General features: G+C 32.4%; 3 protein-coding genes across 4 annotated transcripts; 2 read left to right on the forward strand and 1 right to left on the reverse strand.

Annotated features, from left to right (window-relative positions):
- Window positions 1-469: 469 nt before the first annotated feature.
- On the forward strand, window positions 470-1720 carry LOC100802503 (transcription factor MYB25). The gene has a single exon (XM_003549364.5). It carries the CDS (start codon window positions 848-850, stop codon window positions 1589-1591), a length of 744 nt encoding a protein of 247 aa, XP_003549412.2. The 5' UTR covers window positions 470-847; the 3' UTR covers window positions 1592-1720.
- Window positions 1721-4374: 2654 nt separating this feature from the next.
- Window positions 4375-10103, reverse strand: LOC100803026 (mitogen-activated protein kinase kinase kinase 5). 2 transcript variants are annotated; one of them, XM_006601241.4, is made up of 11 exons: window positions 9226-10099; window positions 8039-8338; window positions 7846-7933; window positions 6977-7039; window positions 6692-6855; window positions 6521-6596; window positions 6270-6329; window positions 6062-6187; window positions 5493-5708; window positions 4983-5083; window positions 4375-4865 (listed from the first exon to the last, which is right to left on the reverse strand). In XM_006601241.4, the coding sequence occupies exons 1-11, from the start codon at window positions 9576-9578 to the stop codon at window positions 4706-4708; spliced, it is 1707 nt and encodes a 568-aa protein (XP_006601304.1). In that variant the 5' UTR covers window positions 9579-10099; the 3' UTR covers window positions 4375-4705. The 2 variants fall into 2 exon arrangements, with proteins under 2 accessions (XP_006601304.1, XP_040867458.1); XM_041011524.1 differs by lacking the exon at window positions 4983-5083 and having other exon boundaries at window positions 4741-4865; window positions 9226-10103.
- A 9878-nt stretch (window positions 10104-19981) lies between these two features.
- On the forward strand, window positions 19982-24099 carry LOC100776117 (probable disease resistance protein At4g33300). Its single transcript, XM_003550302.5, has 5 exons — window positions 19982-21302; window positions 21840-22234; window positions 22364-22719; window positions 22843-23048; window positions 23156-24099. The coding sequence occupies exons 1-5, from the start codon at window positions 20627-20629 to the stop codon at window positions 23983-23985; spliced, it is 2463 nt and encodes an 820-aa protein (XP_003550350.1). The 5' UTR covers window positions 19982-20626; the 3' UTR covers window positions 23986-24099.
- Window positions 24100-25262: the final 1163 nt, after the last annotated feature.

The raw sequence follows: 25262 nt of genomic DNA on the forward strand, positions 1-25262 counted from the left end.
AAAAAATTATTCTTGATTTTTAATTATGTTTATTTGTTACATTGACAAGTATTACACCGAGACATATTTAATATTCTTTTATAAAAAGTTAATAAATTTTATCTAAATCATTTGATATTTACGTACTTTAATTATATGATATACTCACATTTTTATATAATAATTGATTATAATCATAAAACTTACATATCAAATTTGACCTACACAAACCTAGGCTAAAACACTAACTATCTCACCATTATAAATAAGACATAATATTTTACGAAATGAAAAATATTTTAACTTTTCATTTAAAAATCCTTATTTAAATTTCTCGATGCCTGTGAGTCTGTCAGTACTCGGAGGCAGCAAAATTTCACTAACAAGTAACAACTATATCCATATCTAATATATGTACTAACGAAGACAAAGAGAATGATTAATTAATGGAAAATAAGAAAAGATGTTTACGGAATATATAGTACAAAAACGACACACAGGTCAAAGAAACAAAGGGAAGACAAACCCAAATTAATCAGAATCAATAGGAATAGCAAAATGCTTGATTTACACTCAATATATTATCAAAAACTTAAAAAGATAGAAAAAAAATATAATAATAAGATACAGATCAAGTTTATGAAATGATAGAAAAAAATAAATTATCAAAAGATTATTGATTGAATGTTTAAAATAAAATAAAAAATGATGTATTATTATTCTGATAAAAATAATAAATAAAAACTAGAACCTAAATGAATTAGGTATGCTAGGCAGCCAGCAAGAAAGAAAACTTAGTTCTCCCAGACAATAAATTACATAATCCCTCACCCCAGTTTCCTAGAAACTCCCTTCAACTCGTGCATGCATGAACCTTACCCATTTCCCTCTCCATATATATAACTTCCCCGACAACCATCACTCTTCTAAGTGTCACACTCTAAAACACAAACAAACCCCAAAAAAAGAAAAGATGAAAGCAATGAAACGCTGCTCTTCATCATCTTCCTCTTCTTATTCTTCTGCTTCTGAGTCCACCCCACAAAGCAATCAAAATAAAAATAGTAATAACTTTTGCTACAAAATAAAAGGCCCATGGAGTGCCAAGGAGGATCGGATTCTGACCGGCCTCGTGGAGGCCCATGGCCCGAGAAACTGGGCCTCGATAAGCCGTCACATTAAGGGTCGGTCCGGGAAGTCCTGCCGGCTTCGGTGGTGTAACCAACTGAGTCCAACGGTGGAGCACCGACCCTTCTCCACGCGCGAGGACGAGGTTATATTACACGCGCACGCGCGGTTCGGGAACAAGTGGGCCACCATCGCGAGAATGCTACCGGGCCGAACCGACAATGCCGTCAAGAACCACTGGAACGCCACGCTCAAGCGGCGTCGTTTTGGTGCTGACGTGGTGGTGGAGGATGATCCGTTGACCGCGTTGACTCTGGCGCCGCCCGGGAGTGGTTGTTGTGGCCGTGGAGAGGAGCGGCGGGGAGTTTCGCCGGCGGGGTTTTGGGATGCGATGCGGGACGTGGTGGCGAGGGAAGTGAGAGGGTACGTGTCTTCCTCGTTTTCTGACAACTTGGCCTCTAATGAGGGATTATCCAAATATTAATGTTTTTTTTTCATGATTTATTAAGGGAATTTATGTGGTTTAGTTATTATTGGACTTCAGGACCCATAAGGGGAACAGTTCAGTGTAAAATTTGTATTATTGATTAATTAAAAATCAATTTAAATATCATACTACTATTTCATATGTAATTATTATAAATTTTAATTATGTAATAATTGATTATTAAGTGATATTATAAATATTAGTATATGTAAATTTTTTTAGCGAATGGTATATGTAAATATTTAAATCAACTTATAATAATAATTTCGTTTGATTAATATAATTGATATCTACCTCCTTCAATCTTGAATATAAATAATAAATTTTTTATTTAATATAAGAAAATCTTAATTATTTATATCTTATTTAATGAGATTATTTTTAAAATATTTTTTATTAACTAACATAAAAACTTTTTTATGTTTATATGAAGTTCTAATAAAAAATAATTTAGAAAAAATATTTATTTTTTAATTAAAAATAATATATATAATTTAATAAAATTAATTAATTTTTTTAATAAGTATTATATATATATATAATCGGAAGGAGTATCATTTAACCAACTTGGATTATTGGCTCTTCAGAGTTTAGATCGATCCACTAAGACTTAAGAGCATCAAGCTAATTTGCATAAATTCATATGTAAGCACTCGCATGACATCCCCTTCATTTTATGTTTTTAATGTTATATTCCTCTGACGACAAGAAAATACTTAACCCCATACACATTACTAATATGTCTGTAGAAAATGATGACCGTAAAATGTTTTATCATACAAAAAGTTGTAACATAAAACTTAATATAATCACAAGAGGATTATACATAAATCACTTTCAATTTATAAACTAAATGAAATATAATTCAACCAACCAACATAAACCTCTTTTCTCTCTCTTTATATATATATATATATATATATATATATATATATATATGCATAATATGATATTACTTTGGATAAAAGTTATTGAACGAAACAATTCAAACTTTCTCTATTTATTTTAATTATATCATTTTGATTAAAATAAGTATTATAATAACCAATCAATTTGAATGTCGCAATCTTGTAAGTAACCTCTTCCTGCTCTTCTAACTATGATCACATTAGAGATAAGCTCAAATTCATGTTTAAAGTACATATAATCTAGCTGAGCTTGGAAGAAACAATTTGAATAAACCTTTTAAAGTGTAAAATTAATTGTTACCTTCTACGCGTTTCACTCATATATTGTGGTATAAAGTGCATATACAACGAGCATGCATGATTCATCTGTAAAAAAAAGCATGCATGATTCACATTTGGTAATAGTTAATTAATAATGTTCTCATCATATATATCCGGGCAAAAATCTTAGTATAAGATTTAACATACATCCATGAAATCTGGAGCTTGTTAAATTTATAACGATAAAGCCTATATAAATCAAACCCAAAACAAACAAATTATTGCACAAACATTTGTAGTAAAGCATACTAGTGGCGGGGTAGGGGCCTATGGTTTAACAACTTACAACCCATGACTTACTAGTGACACATATAACGATTTTTTAAAGAGTAGGAACTATACATAACTATTTGGTATCTATCACATGATGAGTATGATAGCGGAGTGAAACTTGCAACATTTTGTTTTTAGAAAGTCATGATCAAGTAAGTGCCATAGTTAAGAATGATATAAGATTGATTGAATAGTTAAAAAATTGTAAGGTACGAGTTTGATTTTTTCTTTAAGAATGTTAATAAAAAATTAATAATTAATATTTATTAATAAAAAAATAAATACTTAGGAATGTATGCAACATTTTGAATGGATACATAAATTTATTTGTTTGTTATTTTCTTTTCGATTCATTTCAATAAAAACTTACACCCTATTATCTACTAGTGACACTTATAACAAATTTTTAAAGAGTAGGAACTTACATAACTATTGCAATGTTCTGTTTTTTAGAAAGTCCTGGCCAAGTGTCTTAGTCAAGTCTAAAGGTGATATAAAATTGATTGAATGATTAAAAGAATATAAAAAGATAATGAATTTGATTTTTTTTCTTAAGAATACTAATAAAAAATTAACTATTAATATTTATCAATAAAAAAATATCTTAAGAATACATGCAACTTCATTATAGCTAGTATGAATACATAAATTTGTTTATTTCTTTTAGCTTCGTTTCAATTTTCTTTCTTTTCCTATGACTTATCAACCCAAAATTGAGGTGAAGATATAAACATTTTTCATGTTTTTATCCTCAAATTTGCCACGTGGTTTGAATGTGCCAATTATTATATAAAGTGTTAAAGCATCATGTGACAAGTTGTAGAAATGTGATATACGCGTATTCAATATCATTGGTCGGCTAGGTGCAAACTTGCCACCCTCAATTCCATTTTCAAGAAGCAAAAGTCGAAGCATATTTTGTCTTTTTATTTACTTATTTTTACTTTTAATTACATGATAGATCATGAGACAAACTGAGTAAGTGCATCCGACTCGCACAAATAATATATAATATAGAGTAAGTATAACTCTCAGCTTTTAAGCATGATTTTTTTTATCTATAAAATTCAAACTTATAATCCTATTTAAAAAGTCTGAGTTGAATGCAATTCAATGTAGTATAAATGTTGCTTCATAATATGTCAAATGATAATATGAGTATTTGTGATAAATATTACCTAAGTAAAAAATTACTCAAACACAATCCGATCAAAACAAGCCAACAATAGGATCAAGTTAAATATCGAATATTAAAAAAATCAAAGTAAAAAAAAATGGTTTACCAAAATCGTACAATTTATATTATTGTATATTTACACGTGAATTTCTTGCCAGAGTACAAGTAGCAGAGCCTCACTATCACCATGTACAAAAAAATAGTACTTACTAGTTACGACAAACCAATATGAATTTTATCACATCTTTTACCTCGCAATCTTTGAGTATATTAAATAAATAAAAATTCTAACTTCATGGATGGCCAGCTCCTAAATCCCTGCAATATTAATTCTGCAGTTGAATTTTTGCAAAATTCATTCATCCCTCCAATTTTAAGCGTGATGACATGCTTCAGAAGTTTTTTTTTTTTTTTTTTTTACGGTAACATGAATCAGAAGTTCGTGATCATTCTCGTGACGGTGGAAACGTTTCTGGAATTTGCAACAGACATGCAATTGAGGGTGCTGGATTCCAATGAAGATTGAAGAATGTTCACTTCAGGAACATGAGAGTGATGGTAAGGTCTAATATGATGAGACTCCTTAGCATTGCTTTGTTCGGAAGGATCGCGGTCGAATGCAAAAAAACAAAGATAATGAAGCTCAATCAGACACCAATTAATAATTATATCTATGAAATTTAACATTTATGATGTGCAAAACTAATACCCGATTGATTTCTGAATTTTGTTAAGAATAAGTGTGCTGTTGGAGGCTTGCATTATGCCACGTCTATTTTTGGTAGTGTCTCTAGGACTAGCTGAATTACCCTACAGAACATAAACAATTCGAACAACATAAGAAGGATTCATCCCTATAACAATTTGTTTTCTTTCTTTTTCCATTAACACCAAGCAAGTGCTGGTTTATAAATTTATTATTCGTGATGGAAAAAATGCTAACAAGACACTTTCTAACACTCTTTTATATTGGATTAAATTCATGTAAATCTCGCTAAATACGTGGATTCAATACCCCATATAGAGGGTCTCATGCTCAAACTAGTAAAACCTATACAAATTTCAACTAGTAAAAAAGAATGTGTTAATAAAAGTGTTAGAAACTTTATTACTAGCACTCCTTTTCATGGTGATCATGTCCTTGGACCTTGTCAGTCATGTCCTTGGACCTTGTCAATGATCCACATGGAGGAATTCATCAAGTAAAATTAGCACTTACTCCTTGTCCTAGGTCTCCTCTTGTATATGATTGTGAACGAACTATAACACCTTGACCATGCAAATTCTGCACAAAGGCATGCTTAAGAAGCGTTGCCGCAGATGGTCGATCTGCAGGGTCCCTTTGGAGACATTGCTGGAGGAAATCCTTTCCCACTGAAGATAAAGTTTCAGGTATGGGTGGGGACTCTAGCAGTACCTTGAACGTGGCTGAAGGCTAACAAATAAAACACAATTAGGTCATTAAAATGTAGATTTAGTATATCTAAGGAATGCAAAGATATTCAAATGCCTTGCTCAGAATATATATCACTAAGGTCAATGCTAACCAGTGTTCCTGGAGGATTGGTCAAATGCCTTGCTTAGAATATACATCACTATGTTGTCCGTGACTTTTTTTTACAACTTTCTTAAATACTTTTTTCATTTTGGTTTCTTAACTAATGTTGTAAGGATAATATATTTAATTTGTGTAGCACTCCATTTTGCTTCCCCTCCCACCAAACTAAACAATTTTTACATGCACAAGGCTTGACCATAATGAGTCAACACGCATAAGAATGTGCTCACCCCTTCAACTTCACTCCAAGGAGGTTTGCCTGTCAACATTTCTATAATGGTGCACCCTAAGGTCCATATATCAATGGCCATGACAACATCAGGATTGGATTCGTTCTTTATGGAACCTTTCACGACCTTCAAATGGGCAAATTAGAGTCAGAAGGGGCATGTCATTACCCATCCAAAAATACTACAGATGATTCGAGCAATAAAATACCTCTGGAGCCATCCAATAAGAACTACCCTTAAAAGAAAGATCATATGAATTCCCCATTAGCTGGAAAAATCAGATTGGTCAGATAGCAAGACCACCAGAAACGGAAGTAAAAGACACTATCTTCAATAATAATGCAGACAATAAAAACAAATAACTAAGATGAATGAGGTGGTTATAACCAGATCAGCAGAACAGCTATACATCTACCTAACTAAAAGAATATATATAAAGTATAGAATTTAATAACTTACAATTTTCGCCAGCCCAAAATCTGCAAGCTTCACAATGCCTGATTTATTGACCAGCAAGTTTGCACCTTTGATATCTCTAAAGAAAAAAAATCAACTCAACCATTTTAGCAAACTTCAAACAGATTTTATTAGCAAGATAGAATGGTTGCTTTCATTAAACATCCTTGTCACCTGTGGATGGTTTTGTTACTATGTAAGTAAGCTAATCCAGAGAGAATATGCCTCGTAAAATTGCGAACCACAGATTCTGTCATAGCTCCACAATGTTCACGCAAAAATTTACTTATTGATCCCGGGTAGACATACTCCATATATATGTACAAATGATTGCCAACCTGAAATACATATGCTTAAAAATGTTGTCATCTATTTTACTATCACAAATATCCTTAATTTTTCATTAGGTTGTATCGATTATACTTGGAACAAGAACTTAACAACCAACAATTAACTCACTGTTTCACTTCCATAATACTGCACTATGTTGGGATGGTGTAGTTGACCGAGAATTTTGATTTCCTGGAACAAGGAACTTTTAAGCATAACAATCTAAACATCATCCATTTGGCGAATGTGCAAAAGTAAAACATAATCACAATGGAAAAGGAAATATAATGATCTAGAGAAATAGAAATATGCATTGAAATTCAATGTTCTTCAGAAACTGCGACAGCATCATAGACCAAAAAAAATAGTTTCAGTCAGAAAACAAATTTTAGTACTGTGTGTAAGCATGAGTGAACTGCAGTGACAGAGCAATTGATTGAAGAGCAAAAATAGTTCTAGAAAACAAATCTAGGTGACAAGGTACATCTTGTAAACCCCTATTTGAATATCACTTCAGTACAAACTTATCATCCTAATATTGGTTTCTATTTACCTTACTTTGCTTTTCTCTTTAGAAATCAAATTTTGGATTATTTATACTAGTTATCAGAACAATGAATTGGAAAACATGATGTAAGTTACAGAAAAAAAACTTGACAAGGGGAAAAGATGGAAATAAGTTAAGACTTAAAAGTCCATTGCCGATATTATAAAAGATTAAGGGTCAAAACAACATTCCGGCTATGTTCCAACTATAACATTCCAACTTTTCCTGAACATTTATGAAATTAGCTTTCGTGTCCCATTCACATTAGAAGTTAACTTGCAGTGTTAGGTGTTTAACTCCAATAAAAATTGTAGAGCCGTAGTTAGTAGGGTCAATCAAAAAGTGTTATATGATGTTAACTCTGGCATATTCTTACCATAAGCTCAATACTGTTTTCTCACAGCCATATTTTGCAACAAGATACCACATATAGAAAAACTAAGGGAAGAACCTGTTCCAGTTGTTTAATGCACTCAGCATATGTAGGATCATCAGCAATTAAACTGATCTCCTTCATGGCACACGAGGCTCCAGTTTCTCTGTTAGATAAAAATAATGCACATGAGTAACTATACAAAAGGGCATTATAGCCGACGATTGTAAACTAGTAGCTAATGGCAAAACAATAAGAATCAAATGCATACATGTTGGTTGCATGAAAAACACTTCCAAAAGTACCACGTCCAATAAGTTTTCCTTTCTGCCATCGACCTTTCACTGAAGGCAGATTTTCAGTAGCGTGATGCTTGATTCTTGATTGATGCAGCACAACAGATAATTGCTTTGGTGATGAAGCTCTAGGTGGAAGGGGTAAGGGATGTGAATCCAGAAGGTTATTTTCAGGGCACACCCTGGACAAAAATTTATGGTTTTGAGATCCCTCTTCAATCTTCGGATTGAAGCTAAAACTGTTCACTGTCACTGCATCTTGATACACTGTGTTCCTGATAATTTTGGGCGGGAGATAAGTCATTGCAACGAATCTAACAAGTGGCATAACATAAAGCATAGTTGCTGAATGCTGATTCTATTAAAAGCTAATAACTGAACCACATGCAAATCAAAACAAGTTCTATAGATAAAATTTCATACAAAAAGTCATAAATAAAAATTAACAAAAAAGAGCATCAATTCTTTAGAAAACAGTCCAGTAATTTAACGGTGTACACATTCTCGCACTGCCTCATTCACCAATAACAGGACATCAGAACATAATTTCACAATAGTTTTTCCATGCTTAATCACTCTACAACCCATCTTACATTTTTTTTAATGAATAATATAATTTTTATAACATGTAAATTTATGAGTCTTTTCAAGTAATAAAATTGGTGTAAAAATGGTGTAGGGCGCATTAGTAAGGACTTAAAGAGTATGTTCAGTTTCAAGTCCAACTTGTTATGCACAAATTCTGAGGTCAAATCCAATGCTCCACCGCAAACTGAACGCAATAGAAAGAATGAAGATATTTTTGCAAATTTCATTTTGCCACCGACATACATTTTGCAAAGGATATCCGAACATGCATTTGTAAAGGAAACAGTTCTTTCTTCTGTAGAATCACGATAAACTCTAGCCGATTGTGGAATGGACGTGTGTGTGTTTGGGATGGTAAGGACCTAAAAGTAAACAGTTATTATCTTACAAAGATAAAAACCGATAGATATAATAAATTATGTAATAAAAAATGTAAAGAGGTAGATAGAAAATATATTATTTTTTTCTTTCGACCGTTATTCTTCTTCCAACAAAATATGTTCTAGATTAATTTCTTTTCTATTTATGTTTGAATTGGAGAATAAAGCCTTTTCAATCATGAAGCAATTTTTACCTCGAAATAGTAAAGCCATCTTGTTCTACCGAAGATGAAAGGCGACGACGATGTACGCAACCGGAGCTGATTGACTTTGCTCGACGAGTCAACGGAGCTTCGGGAAGCGGCAGCGGCAGCGGTTGCGGCAGAGCAGAGAACGACCGGTGGTCGGAACCGCCGTGGGAGCGAAACTCCGGCGAACCCGGAAGAAACGAAAACTCATCGGAATGGAAGAAGCCAGTGTCTTGGTTAGTGAGGTGCCGGAGCTTCCTCTGCCTGGTCAATCGCCGCGCCGGAGCAAAATCGCCGCCGGGGATTTGCTTGGCTCCGGTGGACGTCGACGGAGAAAGCGGTTTGCGAGAAAGAGGCATTTGAGAGAGTGGTGGTGATATTATTGTTGAAAATGGTCATATCACGTGAAACGTAAAGGTTAAGGATTCATTTCGTTCCAATTAGTAGAAATTAGAACATTGTAAAGCCATAGAAACAACATCGGAAACACCTACGTTGTTTCTATATAGGGCTTTGGTTGTGCTAATATTTTCATTTTCCAACTATGTCAGTAATATAATGCATGTTTCACTGTCCATGGCTTTGACTTTCAATGCATTTTTCGGACTTACGTTGCATATTAGAACTCATTAAAGCTCAATTGGCATCATTATGTTCAATAAAAGGAATCAGAGAAGCTCCAATGGAATAATATTGGAAGAAGGAAAAAATACTTCAAAGATGAACCTGTTCCCATGCTTATAAGAAATTCTTGACAGTATCAAGCTGGAATAGTCTTTTCCTCCTTAATATCTCGATCAAGTGTCAAAGAATTTCCTGATGGTACCATATAGTATTCATCTCTACTTGTGATAAATAAAGCATGCGTATTCTTTTCGTCAATCCTCCAGGGTCCAAATAACTCAATTTTCTCCCATGAACTATTTGGGTCAATGGTCGTTCTTTTTTTTTTTTTTCAATCCGTGGACGGAGCGAAACTCAAACAATAGTAACTATTAATTTACATTTTGTGAAATATTATTATTATGTGTCACTTGGATGACATAATAATCAATACGTAATCAGTAATTTAGAGATAGAGTCACCGTGGAAGTTGCATCCTCTACAGGTTAAAAGTAAACTGCACAGAACGCACGCACGGACCTAAGTATTGAATGGTATCATAAGATAATTCTTTACTAGTTTAACAATATTCGAATTCAAATCTAAAAATGTCATTGCCATTAAATCTTAACGATGCTATTCTTGCTAAAATTGTTTCTAAAATAAATAAATAAAACAAATGTTAAATGCTACTATAAAGCATTACTTGTAATTTTACTTCTCAATCGAATCAAGTATATAAGTAAAATTAAGTTAATTTCTTAGCCAAATTCGTCCTGAAAATGAAAGTGTGAAGCCAAAATTTGTATTTTATATATTTTAGGACTAAATTTGTGACAGCATCACCCTTTCCGGAGAGTTTGGCTGGTTACCCTTTTGTAATTATTATTTTTCCAATGGAAATTTGCCAAGTGTTATTATTGCTTTAGTTGGGACGTTGTGACCGAAACGACGTACATTATGCTATGCGTTTTGTAAACCAGGTTGTTTCTGATTATGTGGCACAATGTGGCAGAGCTTGCTACGGAACACCTGAAAGCAACTGATTTTATTCATGTTTCAGGTTCTTTGGGGTCTTTCACGAAACCCGATGCCAATGGAATCCTTCAATTGAATTATAAGGTTCATTACACACTTTTCCAATTGATGAATGGTGTAAAAATCTTTACACGACAACACTATATGAAAACAAAACTCTTTTTTAAATTATCAGTTTCCTAGTTTTATTATTTTGGTATGTCCAGTGTACTGAAGTTCTAGGTTCTTTTGTTTGAATGGTGCTCTGGCTTGCATGTGTTATTTCTTGTGTACTAGGGTCACAAATTGACAAAATTGAAAATTTGAAATGTTGTTTGGTCATTTTCTGGTGGGTGAAACTAATGGTTGTTGCAATTTTATCCTTTGATGTCCTATTTGGGGAACTATTTCATCATAATTATATGCAGTTCAAAGCATTACTACTACATATTCTCATGAATCATGCTTTGAACTTTCTGATATTAAGTTTTCTTTTCTTTGCGAGCCCGTCTGAAAACAAGCTTGATTCACTGTAGACCAGATTATGATTATTATGAGTTTATCATGATTGTACTTGCGGTTTAGCTACTATGATCCTTTAGTAAGTCTTCGTGATAAATATTTCATTTGATGTGGTTGGATTAGTTTATTTCATGTTCAAACTCGCTTGTAATCAATATCTTTCGAAGAGACATTTTGAAAGAGAAAAGGATCAGTAAAAACAATCTAAACTTCTCCTGTAATTTAAGCAAATCCAAAGGTGCTATTAGATGGCTAATATCCTCGTGCACAATAGATTTTCTATCCCTATAGAATATCAATATCATATAGTTACACGGATAATGTCAAAGTATTACTCTTTTTGCCTATTGCTTCATCATCTTGAGATTTTGGGTTTTAGATTTTATGTTCATGTTTGTAAAATCCTATCCTCAAAAATGTATTAATGGCGTTCATATCCTCACAATTCCTCATTTATCATTGCACTTTCATTTTATCTGCATCATGTGACATTTCTGTGTGTGTATGTGTGTAAATTTTTCATCTTCTTCTCTAAAGTTAGAGGTGAAGGAGTTCGAGTTTGTTGCTCAAAGGTCTGGTTATCAAGGCAACAAGAAGTTGGAATCTGTTGAAGGTATATTTTGTTGGTTGCTAATGTTCATACAAATGCTGAGAACTTTTTTACTTTGATTATTCTTCTTGTTTGGTAGTGCGGAAAAACATTTCCCTAGTAGTTCAGAAGTTGGTGATGTTAAGACTCAATTCTTCTAGCAGCCGCAAGTGGCGATGAATATTTTGTTTTCTATCGATAGAGCAAATTTTATTTTAGTTAGAAAAGAGAAAAACGACAGATAAGGGATGCAAATATTGATTTAGTAAATCTAGTGAGTACAGAGGAAAAGGAATTGCTGGAAAAATTTATGCATTTTCATGCATATTAAGATTAAGTGGTCACTTTTGCAGGGGGAAGTATTATTACTAGCCGAGGGATCAACTAATGCAGATCAAGTAATCACTTTTGTTGGCAGGCTAAATTTTGGGATAAACTAATTCTTCTGTTCTCATTCTCATATCCCTTTACAAATTAAGTAATAATTTTACTAGGTGATGCTAGCATGAAAAAAATAAAAAGAAATTTGATATCACATTTTAACTTAAAACTGTAACATTTATATTAATGGGTCTTCTCCTCACTTACATGGTCTTTAACTTTTCTATTTCTATTCGATGTGGGATTTCACCTCATACATAGAAAATTTTGTTTTCTTCCAATCCAAATGAGTGGTGGGATCAAAGAAAGCGCAAGCGAAATCCAAAACAGCCTGATTTTAAGCACAAGGATACGGGTGAAGCCCAGTGGCTAAGGGAGTATGATCCTCCATGGGTTAAAAAACAACTCCAATTGTTTGACTCAAAGATTGCAGGAGGATCTGCAGGTCATCATTGTTCTCGTGTCATCAATTGGGTTTACGATGAGTAGCCCATATAAATAAAAGAAGACCAATATGGGTAATGGAACCTTATACACGATAGTTTTGTACTTACTGTTATCATTTGGAACGAAATGTACTGCATAGTGAACTTGGGTATAGTTTATGTACGGGAATGGAAATCATTATGATAATGATAGTGGTGCTATTCTCTTGGCAAAACATCTCAGCTGGAAGAATGAAAGGGTTAAGGTTGATGACTTGAATTCTTGGTCTAACCCGAAAAACTTGCGGTGTGACCAATTTATAGTGAAGAAATATTTTTTAATTTTTTTTGGAGTAGTGGAGGTATCGGGCTGAATGCTGATGGGCCCCAGACAAGAGCCCAGCCTGTGATATGGACATTTATGTTTTTGTGTTAGGATTTTATATACAGTATAATAAAGTTGTGTTATAGCAACTGCTCCTTTTTTATCTCTCGTCTACCAATGTTGATACCGGGAATAGTTTTTCACTTTTTTCTTAGACCTTAGGGTTTTTTTTTCCTCTTAAGGGTTTTCTAGATAAATTTGTGTGTTCATTCCTTCGTCTTTATATCTCTTGCACATTATTTCTATCATTTTTTTTTATGATTTGTTATAGGTATTAAAAACCCATATACAACATTTTTGTGGACACATGTAAGTTAAGGGACTTGGAGTAGAACAGCCTAGTAGTAGTTTTAGGATATGTTCCAGAACCAATTGTAATTTGAACTACTGAAAAAATTTATTTCATTATTATTTTTTATTTTCTTCTCTTAAAAGTGTTTGCTGATAAATTTATTCAAACATGTCCTTAGTTTTGGATCCTTGCATCACATGCACATTGCCATTAGTTTTGGATCCTTGCATCACATACACATTGTCATTTAGGTTTACGAGGTTTCAAATCCTGGAAACTCAATTGTTAAATGGGGTTGAGAACTTAAGATTGTGTGCATCAATCCTCAAATGGTGGAAGCTTTACATACGCCTTTTAACATCCATGTAAGATATATCAAAATTGCATAGAAACTGTTTTTCCCCTTGTACTGCTTAACCATGCTGGATTACGTTATAATGACATTACCAAGTGTCTTATTAGTTTTTTCCATGGCAGAATCAAATACCTATACAGCAACTACATTGTAATTTCACTAATTTGTAAAATTAAGAAGTCGAATTTTGAAGAACGGCAATTCTTATAGCATCAGCAGTATCATACCCGAGTAACATTTATAAAGAAACTTAGATAAAATTACTATTTTCATAGTTAAAGTATTGTGTCCTTAAAACAAACAATTTAAGTCTTAGAAGTATTCATGTAAAGTAATCCTCGAAATATTAAAAAGAACTTCAACTTTATTCTTGAACCTGATTAAAATACATTCACTTAAGGATTAAAATATAGATATTTTATAGTATTTCAGAATTATTACAATAAGGATAGTTTGTTTTACGTCTGAAATCTGTTGACACACATTTCGATGCATCTTTTTGTGAGAAGTAACAAATCTTTCCTTGAAAGTATGTTTGGACTTTCTTTAACGGAAAAATAAACACACACTTAAGAGTTAGAAGTTGGGAAAGAGAGTAATAATCGGGAAAAAAAATCAATGGTTTGTTCAAACTTTTGATTTTTAAATGCAAAGAAACGAGCACTTAAAAGTTAAAAGGATGTTGGTTTCCCTTTTTTGGCCTTTGTTGCATCACCTGGGTGTGAAATATTTTTTATTAATAAATATTAATTTATTAATTTTATTAGAAATATCAATTTTGGGAGATCGGAACCATAGTGAAATATACCTTGTGTTAATCTAGACATTTGAGCTAAAAGGCTATTATTAGGTTCCTTTTGGACTGTTTTTCCCTATGAGGTAATGGTGGTCGTTCTTTTTGTTCATTCTATTTTATCAATGGTAAAGATTTACATTTCCAAGATGGGGATGCATGGAGGTGTGTGCTGGTGGTCATCACCTGCACGGTCGTGAAGACCATAAGGTCAATGAAGTCTTTGCCTTAAGCCCTTAAAGTTTTATTTTTTTTTTACATTTTTAATATTCTTTTGTCAATTTAAATTATTAAATGATAAAATTTGTTAAAATATGATTTATTATTTATAATTATTTTTTATCAATAAAACTACACAATCTTAAACTAGGAATGTAATGGTTATCGTAAATCATTTAAGTAAAATTTTAATTTTATTCTAAAAAGTTAAAAGAAAATTATTTTATATTTATTTTAGATTCAATCTCTCTTTTACCTAAAAAAAATCTATTGAAATTAGTACAAAATTTAAATTTAATGAATAAGTCTATGATTGATATATAAAAAAAGATATTTTGATAAAAAAAATATTAATTATAAGATCACACATTTAGTTAAAATTTTATTTCATGTTGATATTTTATATACATAGATTAATTTAAATCTTTAATAGAGAGTCAATTTGAAATTTAAATAATATTTAAAATATGAAATCACAGTTTATTTAAAAAAAAATCAAAAAATTGTATTAAATTAAAAGTTGAAGTAAATTTGATCTTAGTTCAAAAAATCTTTAAACACGTCCTTGATCACCTGGAAATTCAATTGATAACTAATGAAAATTCCATTTCATGGTCACATAGTCAGCACATCTTTCTTTGGTGGTGGTTCTACTTTCTATCCTCGTTGCTATTGTTATGGAAAGTTTAGAAAAAGGTTCAGTGAAGTGATTCATGTAAGATGTAACAGTGGTGTGAATACTGGAAAGTGTTTTTTTTTGTTTTTTTGAATTTCTGGATGCTGAATCTAATGTAACTTTTCACATTGTGAGTTCTTAGACTTGGCCATGTTAAAGACTTTTTAATTGAATTCAACATTATAGATAGTGGATGTTCCATCTGCCGGGGACATAATGCGAACCTCCCTCCCTCCCTCCAAAGACAAAGTCGTTAATGTCATACACCATTCATATTCCTTGTAACCTAGGAAAAATAAAGTTGTTGTGCACTATATGCGTAAGGGCAAGTTTAATGCTTTCACTAGCTGGAAAAAACATAGGCAAGTTAATAGTATAGTGGTCCTGTGGAGAATATAAAGCCATAGCCACAAGGCAAGGATTCAGTCCAACTGTCCTAGAACTAGAAGAGCTCTTCAAATTGCACCTTTATTAGCGTGTTTGATTCTTTGTTAGCAAGAATTTCCAAACTTGTAAAGAAAAAAGTAATAGTAATTAATTGCTTCATAACAAATGTACCTTAGTCTCTATTTAACTGAAAATCAAGCACACATTATCTCTATTACTTGGACCCTCTGGCCCAATTAGATGACAAGATTTAAAAATAAATAAATAAATAATTAAACTTATTTCCAAAAGTGTAATATGGTGATAAATTGATTTCTAAAGGCTAAAAATATATATTTAATCCCTAAAATGAAAAAAAGAACGATAAATTAATGTTGCTGATAAATTTGTAAGATCATTTTATTATTAACTTATAATGTTCAAGAATTAATTTAGCAATAAGTTGTATTTTTTAGGACTAATTTTACATTTAAATTACAAAATTTATAAATTAATTTGTCATCAAATTATCTTCATGATTAATTTGTCATAAATTTTGCAAAATTTGAATTTTACATTTTCAGTAATCAATTTATGAACATGTTACACTTTAGAAACAAATTTGATTATTTAAAAAAAAAAACTGTTTACAATACTGGGACATGTCTCAAGAGTTAGAAGCATTCTGGTTATCCATAGATTGGCGTTGACTCTTCAGATGATTATTACTTTGGAAGGCTATTATGGAAATCCAAACGGGTGCCATGACATGATTTCATTTAGTTTGAATTTCGGAGTGTTTATTTGAAAATCATAACTTCCATTTCATGTGATGTTGAACGAACTATTTTGATCAATGTTTAGGGAGTTTTGCTCTTTCATGAGTGTGCTGTTGTGGTATTAGTGTTACTAAAAAAACAGTCCAAGTTAATTTTGACCGCTACATTGTAATCTATTTCTATTACTTTATAATTTTTGAAAATATACGCTTCTTTGATGTAAGGATTAGTTGTGTTTGGATTTTTAATTATGTACTAAATAAAATAGAGTAAAATGAAATAAAATAAAGATATAAATATTTAGGTGGTATTATAAAATATGAAACTTAAAAAAGATAATTAGTCTGAAAACGTTGACAAAATCTGTTCCTGAAAAAACTAAAAAACAAAATTTAGTATTCAAAGTGTAAATGTTAATTTTTGGACTGTAAATAATAATGGGGGATAATTATATTAATAATTTGAATAATAATGGGGAGACCCGACTTCACAATGTGAATAATAATGGGGGATAATTATATTAATAATTTGGGGAGAGATAGTTGTATTGATAAAAAAAAATTAGAAGGAATAATTAGACAAAAAAAAAAAAAAAAAAACCGCATATGGGTGGTACACAAAGTGCAATTCAAACAAAACAATCATCCTCTAGTTAGGTAGTGACAGAGATGGTGATTGGATCTAAATTCCACGGGTATGTACAAAATGGACCAATAAGGTTTAGGTCTGGTAGGAGTGATTATCTTGAAATTTTTGGGAAACGAGTGTGAGTATTGATATTTCATTAGAATTTAATTAAAATATATTTATTGTTGTTTATAATTTAAAATTACAATTTGCAAATCTTAATTTAATATGACTTTATTATCTACTCTTGTTAAAATTATAAATTCTAAAGCCTTATTTCTGTTGTTTAATATCTTTATTTTCATGGCCATAGTCCTCTACTAATAAAGTCACAAAATCTGCTAAGGATCAAGTTATTTGGAGTGGAGACGAAGACCATTAAGGTCAACAAGTCTATGTGCAATTGTGTATCACATAATTTTCTTTTTTGACTCTAGATGTCTGCCAGACTAAGTATTTAGGTATATTTCAATATCTACAGTATAAGGCTCTTCTGGGTTGGGTGAGCCAAGGGCATAGTTGTCATTGCAGAAGTCAACGGTTCCTTAATAGACTTCATGATGTTACCCCCCAACAATTAATTATTTTTATGCCTTCCAAAAGTGGTAGTGGTTTTATTATTGTTTTATATACTCTATATACTACATAAGTACATATCATTAATTTTGATTATGCACGCCTCACTAGTCACTACTAGTACTACCATAGTCATTCCAGCTCTATAAGCTTAAGATTAAAGGATGATGTCCTTTGTTGATTGTAGTCATGCATCCCTAAATTTCCAACCCCGTACCCACTCTCGTCTTTCACCAAAATGTCCCCCACTCCTGGACAAGAAAAAATGGGTAAATTTGGAGTAGTAATAATAAGTTGCATAGAGATTAAACAAATATATTAATTATATAAGACAAATTTGGGTTGGGGTAACCCATTTTTTCTGTTTATTTACATGATTTTTTGTGTAATATATTTTTTATTGATTCATGTAAATTTACTTTTGTGGAAATATCTTAACTTTTAAAAAAATTATGTATGGTTAGACTTAGGGTAGATTTCTTAATTAGTTAATATCTTTTGTCTTTTATTTTTTTCACCTTTTGTACCGTCACTTTCAATTCGTGTTGATTAAATTCTGTTTGCTGGATTCGTGCTATTTCATACTTTTTATTATGGATATTGCATGTGATGATTTAAGCATTTTATTTTAATAGTAACTCTATGTGTATAAGAGATGTAAGTTGTTAAATTGGAGTTCGATGTTATATTTAGTTAATTTATTTATTTTTAAGATTTCTATAAATATTTTTTTAATGCCCAATTGTTTGTATTAATTGTTAGGTTTTAGTAAAATTAGTGTAAATTTTAACATACTAAAGTTGTTGTTGTTTTTTTTAAAAAAATCATGCTGAATTTCTTTTGGCTGCATTATTTTAATTTTTTATATTTTGTTGGCTGAAATAATATGCAAATTAATGTATTGGGCAAAAAGTAACAAATGGCTAGACATGTTATCAGATGACACATGATTATTTCAATTTAATTTATAATCCTGACTTTGAGCCTCTCAATAGTGTCCTATTTATTTCAAGCAAAATTGTCTTTCAAAGAATATTTATGGTCTTTAATAAGAAAAAAAAGTATTATGTAGAAAGTTGAAATAATCATAAGTTTAAAATCAACTAACTATGGTTATAAATAAAGCTGAAAATAGATTAGACTGGACCAAGTTTTGATAGAGTTAACTTTTGCTTTAACTTCATTAAAAAAGTAAAGCCTAAATGGGATTTATCTATCGTAAATCTCTTTTTCTTATGTTTTAACCTACACAAAAGTTTGGTTTGGTTTAACCTAAAAATATAATTAAAAGTAAATGTTTCAGTAAAAATTATAAAAATGCCGATAAGCCTATTGTCCTATTAGGCTATTAGTAATTGCCGAATTTTTAAACTATTATTATTTTTAAGTAATTCAAGATAATTTGTTATTAAATAATAATTTATAATTAAATAATAGTGTAGGTAATTTATGATTAAATAATAGTGTAAGTATATAAACATTAAACTTATATATATATATATATATATATATATATATATATATATATATATATATATATATATATAAAGAAGGATTAAGTTATTTTAAAAATAATTTCAAAGTACTTAGAGAATCTCTAATGGGGTGCTTTCATGATTTCTCAGGTTAAGGAACGATTTTAAGTATAATGATGTGACAAAGTGGATTCCTTCGTTGCTAAAAATAGTTTCTTATATAAGAGACTCTAATGTTTGAATTTCTTGCAGTTTTTTACTATTTCTTGCATTGGAGTCAAATTCTATGAATTTCTTATGAATGATATGACATTGGAAAGACCACAATTTGATACCAGAATCACAAAAAGATGATTAAGAAACCCAAATGAGTTTCTTGCATTGGAGATGTTCTTACTTCTTCTCCCGACCATTATTAATTTATTTCTAAAAATTTAATAATTAAGATTAATTATTCATGTATTATATTTTAAGAAAATAAATAATGATAATGAAAAAAAATCTTTTAAAGTTAATCTTTTAAATAATTTGATGTCTTTTCTTTCTCTGTATATAAATTATTGCTTACTATACGAGTCAAAACAAATTCTTCTTCCCACTAAAATACACCCATTTTTAGGGGTATACCTTTATTATTTTTCCCTACAAAATTCAAAAGAATCCCTTATTAATCTCTCACAAATTAGCGGATCAAAATCTTCTACAGTTGTGAAAGGAATTGCATCAATCTGATCCTTTGAGTAAATTTGAAGGGTGGGATTCACAACTGAACATCGTGCACATGCAGTTCATTTTCATTTTGAAATTACAGGGAATACTATTCCGAAATTAACATGGCACGTGCCAATTATTGATTGTCAAGGTAACAGAAACTGACAAGCATCCCCAAAACGAACAACTTCCTCTTCAGGATTTCACCAATTCGGAAGATGACAGGAAAGAGCATTAGGATTATAGTCAATCCTCGAACGCAGTACAGACAAAAAGACACTGACACTAATATTAACAGGTATTGGTTGAAATAATGTTATGTTAGAATATGGGATAACACTCATCCCTTAACTAGTTTTTGGATTAAATTACACTTCTCATATTATACATTAGATAGTATCAAATCAATTCTGATCTTGGGATCACGCCGCTTCTGATTAGTCCTCACGCCGCTTCTGATTAGTCCTCACAATTTGTGTTGACATACACCCACCAAAATAAAACTACAATTTTTGTATAGTAGCTCAGAGATAATAAAAGTTGGTTTAAGAAAGAAGAGCGAAACAGGTAGAAACAGAGTGAGAGCAGAGAGAGTGGGGTTACCTATTATAACAGAATGGCCCTGAACGATTTTTTCGCTGGGGAGATCGCGACGGAGCTTCTGAAAATGCTGATAAACATCTCCCGGAAGTCCCTACTCTGCCGCGGCAGCGCCGACCAGCTCATCAGCTACATCCAGGACCTCCTCCCCACCATCGAGGAAATCAAGTACTCCGGCGTCGAGCTTCCTGCGCAGCGCCAGTCGCAACTCGACCGTCTCTCGGAGATTCTCCGCTCCGGCGTCGAGCTCTCCCACAAGGTCCTCGCCTCCAGCCGCTGGAACGTCTACCGCAACCTCCACCTCGCAAAAAAAATGGACAAGCTCGAGAAGAACGTGTCCAAGTTCTTGGTGGGTCCCATGCAGGCGCATATCATGGCGGACATACATCACACGCGGTTCCAGATGGAGGAGCGGTTCGACCGGGTTGATAATTCGGTTCGCCGGTTGGAGAAGTACTTCGGGAATATGAAGATTGGTGTTGGCGGCGGAGGGTGGGTGGAGGAGGCTGTGAGGAGCGTGGACGAGGATGTTGTTGATAGTAGCTCTGCTGTCGGGTTGGGTTTCGGGAAGAATAAGGTTAGGGAGATGGTTATCGGAAGGGAGGATCTTTGGGTTGTCGGGATTTCCGGGATTGGTGGCTCCGGGAAAACCACTCTTGCTCGAGAGCTCTGCAAAGATAATCAAGTTAGATGTAAGTTCATCTCATCATGCTCCTTAATTTATTATGCAAAAAGTTTCTAATCAGAATTAGAGTCTCATCTCGTAATTTGTTCAAGAAAAGTTTATATAAAAAAAGGTAACATGTTACTGAGCAATCATTATATGGTACGAGTTGTAAGTTGGATGTAAGTTCATGTGATCAAGTTCCTTAATTTATGCAAAAAGTCTCTTATCAGAATTGGAGTTTCATCTTGTAATTTGTATAATAAAAGTTTGCATAAAGGGAGATTATAGTACGAGTTGTTTCGAGTCTTGACCATATGCGTTACGTACTTTGAAGGGAGATTATGGTGATCATATCCCAATCAAACAAGGTTGACTTTTGTAAAAAATATTTGTGATCGCCAAAAAATATACTATCGAGATGAAATTTCAATTCTGACTAAGAAAATACTTGAGAAACTGCGTACTTGTCTTGTCTAGATGATTGATTGTTTTACAGTAACAAACTGGATATTACATGAATAGATGGTATCCTCTTGTTTAACTTATTTGCTTATTTTGGTAGGTTATTTTAAGGACAGGATTTTGTTCCTGACTGTGTCGCAGTCACCAAATGTGGAGAAGCTAAGGACGAAGATTTGGGGGTATATTATGGGCAATGAGAGGTTGGATGCGAATTATGTGGTTCCCCAATGGCAATGGATGCCACAGTTTGAGTGCAGAAGCGAAGCTCGAACTCTGATTGTTTTGGATGATGTGTGGACACTCTCCGTGGTGGATCAGCTTGTGTGTAGAATACCAGGTTGCAAGTTTCTTGTGGTGTCAAGGTCTAAATTCCAAACGGTGTTGAGTTATGAAGTGGAATTGCTGAGTGAAGAGGATGCCTTGTCTTTGTTCTGTCACCATGCTTTTGGACAGAGATCAATTCCTTTAGCTGCTAATGAGAATTTAGTCAAACAGGTAATGTATAGTTTGGAATTGTAAACTTTGTCCTTACAAAGTGATTTACTTGAAGACTAAAAGAGTATAGTGCTATGTATGGATTTTACTTACTTTGTGTTGTTGTTTCTTGTGTCTAATGGCAAATAGGTTGTGACTGAGTGTGGAAGGCTTCCCTTGGCTCTTAAGGTGATCGGAGCTTCTTTGCGAGATCAAACTGAGATGTTTTGGATGAGTGTTAAAAACAGGCTATCTCAAGGCCAAAGCATTGGGGAATCCCATGAAATCAATCTGATTGAAAGAATGGCAATTAGTATCAATTACCTTCCAGAGAAGATCAAGGAGTGCTTCTTGGACCTGTGTTGTTTTCCTGAGGATAAGAAAATCCCTCTGGATGTTCTCATCAATATGTGGGTGGAAATCCACGATATTCCTGAAACAGAAGCTTATGTCATTGTGGTTGAGCTCTCCAACAAAAATCTTCTCACCTTAATGAAAGAGGCTCGGTATGCAACTTGAAAATGCATCTTTACTGATTATATTGGTTAATTTTCTTGTTTTACCAATTGCAGTAAGCAATAGCATTAGGTACTCACTCTGAAATCCTTTTTGATGTTTTAATCTACCAGTGCTGGAGGCCTGTATAGCAGTTGCTTTGAAATCTCAGTTACTCAACATGATGTACTGAGAGACCTAGCCATTAATTTGAGCAACCGTGAGAGCATTCATGAACGCCAGCGATTAGTTATGCCCAAACGAGAAAATGGAATGCCTAAAGAGTGGTTGAGATACAAGCACAAGCCATTTGAGGCTCAGATTGTTTCAATTCACACAGGTATATGCTAATCCCTCTCTAAATAGTCATTGATATTAATCTTTCTTCTTTTTTCTTTTCTTTTCTTGCTTCTGTTATTCTTTTTTGTGATGAGTTTCACATTGCAGGTGAAATGAAGGAAGTGGACTGGTGTAATCTGGAATTTCCAAAGGCTGAAGTGCTGATCTTAAATTTCACATCCACTGAATACTTCTTGCCTCCTTTCATCAATAGAATGCCAAATTTGAGGGCATTGATAATTATTAACTACAGTGCAACATATGCTTGCCTTCTCAATGTTTCAGTTTTCAAGAACTTGTCCAACTTGAGGAGCCTGTGGCTTGAAAAAGTTTCCACCCCCGAGTTATCAAGCATTGTCTTGGAAAACTTAGGAAAATTATTTATTGTTCTGTGCAAGGTTAATAACAGTTTGGTGGAAAAAGAAGTAGACTTGGCTCAAGTCTTCCCTAATCTTTTAGAGCTCACTCTTGATCACTGTGATGATTTGATCCAACTGCCCTCAAGCATTTGTGGAATGAAGTCACTCCAAAACTTGAGTCTCACCAACTGCCACAATTTGACTCAATTGCCTGTTGAATTAGGCAAACTAAGATCTCTAGAGATCCTACGATTATATGCTTGTCCTGATCTGAAAACACTTCCTAATAGCATTAGTCACATGATAAGGTTGAAGTATATGGACATTTCTCAATGTGTTAACTTGACTTGCTTCCCTGAAGAGATTGGTAGTCTAGTAAGCTTGGAGAAGATTGACATGAGGGAATGCTCCATGATTAGAAATGTGCCAAAGTCTGCATTGTCGTTGCAATCTCTGAGGCTTGTGATTTGTGACGAGGAGGTATCTGGGATTTGGAAAGAGGTTGAGAAGGCCAAGCCTAATAATTTTCATATTCAAGTTTCAGAGCAGTACTTTGATTTGGACTGGCTCAAAGAGTGACATAATATATCATATATGTGTATATATATGTTTTTGTGATGTTTTTACTTTCCAATTCAATGTGAATACTTGTAGATAACTTCTATTTGAAGTGGAAATTACTTTTCTCCAAAATCAAATTCTTGTGTCAAGAGTATTGATTGATAAAATATGTGAATTATTATAAATCTTTTAACATTATTTTTTATTTTCACATAGAAAAAAGAAAAATCAAATTCCTGTGATGGTGAACAATCACGGCATGGGTTTCGCTAGTCTAAAGTAGCACAAGTCAAGTGCCTCAAGTTCCTAGAATTAGTTCAAGTCCAGTGATAAACTCCAATCTATCAAAATATATTTTTATGTTCTTTTTGTTTTTAAACATAAAAATACTTTTTTGAAAACTAAAACTGATCAAGTATAACATTCCTACACCCAATTATATTTTAAATAAACTATACTTACACGTTTTGAGAATTGACAAAATTATTCTTAATATTTTTTGTTGTTGCAATATTTGCTCTTTCTCTATTAATATAACTTTATAAAAAAATTAGGGAAGATCCCACCTATCGAAAAAAGTACAAAGTTATATTATTGTATAAATTAATTGAAATTTATATCGGATAAAAACAAAGGAAGGACATCTAGATTCTGGAGGGAAGTTTCGTGGAACTTCACAAAGTGCGATTATAATTTGCCTTTATATAAATAATAATATATGATTTTATCACACATTTTTTCCTGCAGCAGATTTCTTTGGGTTTTCTACTTAGAAAAAGGTTCCTCCGTCATCTGATTATTACAAAAAAAATGAAAAATGATGACGCAATAAACGATTTATATAATATATCCAGCATGATAGTTAACATCTTAATTGACTTCCGAGTGAGTGACTTTATTCAATTTAAATTCCACAATATAAAAGACTGAATACACAATTTACATATTTAAATATAATGAAATAATGTATTTAAATAAATTAAAGTTACTAATTAATTCATCAAGAAGCCTTCCTTCACAAAGTATCATGTCATTGTTAATTAAATAATTTTTAGTGTCACTAACTAGTAATGAGATGATAAACTAACAGAAAGACTTGATTTCTTAATTAAAATTTAAAAAATAAGGGATTTACTTATAATAAAAAATATGAAAAGGTAAAATTACAACTAAATGAGTTATTAGTAGACTCTCTTATAAATAATTGTTCATGTCACTCCTCTTATTATTAACATACATCTACTTTCGTTTTAACTCATTTCTATGTTATTTTTCTCCATAAATTTTTCTCTTCA

Source organism: Glycine max, chromosome 17 (assembly GCF_000004515.6).
Source record: "Glycine max cultivar Williams 82 chromosome 17, Glycine_max_v4.0, whole genome shotgun sequence".
Lineage (NCBI taxonomy): Eukaryota > Viridiplantae > Streptophyta > Magnoliopsida > Fabales > Fabaceae > Glycine > Glycine max.

Excerpts from the sequence above, each read along its gene's own strand:
- LOC100802503 (XM_003549364.5), top strand. The coding sequence starts at position 848 with ATGAACCTTACCCATTTCCCTCTCCATATATATAACTTCCCCGACAAC.
- LOC100803026 (XM_006601241.4), bottom strand. The coding sequence starts at position 9,578 with ATGCCTCTTTCTCGCAAACCGCTTTCTCCGTCGACGTCCACCGGAGCC. Across the intron at positions 5,709-6,061 it reads CTTGGAGTGAAGTTGAAGGG|CCTTCAGCCACGTTCAAGGT; the intron begins GTGAGCACATTC and ends TTTATTTGTTAG. Across the intron at positions 4,866-4,982 it reads AAAATTCAGAAATCAATCGG|CAATGCTAAGGAGTCTCATC; the intron begins GTATTAGTTTTG and ends TTCCGAACAAAG.
- LOC100776117 (XM_003550302.5), top strand. The coding sequence starts at position 20,627 with ATGGCCCTGAACGATTTTTTCGCTGGGGAGATCGCGACGGAGCTTCTG. Across the intron at positions 21,303-21,839 it reads CAAAGATAATCAAGTTAGAT|GTTATTTTAAGGACAGGATT; the intron begins GTAAGTTCATCT and ends TTATTTTGGTAG. Across the intron at positions 23,049-23,155 it reads GATTGTTTCAATTCACACAG|GTGAAATGAAGGAAGTGGAC; the intron begins GTATATGCTAAT and ends TTCACATTGCAG.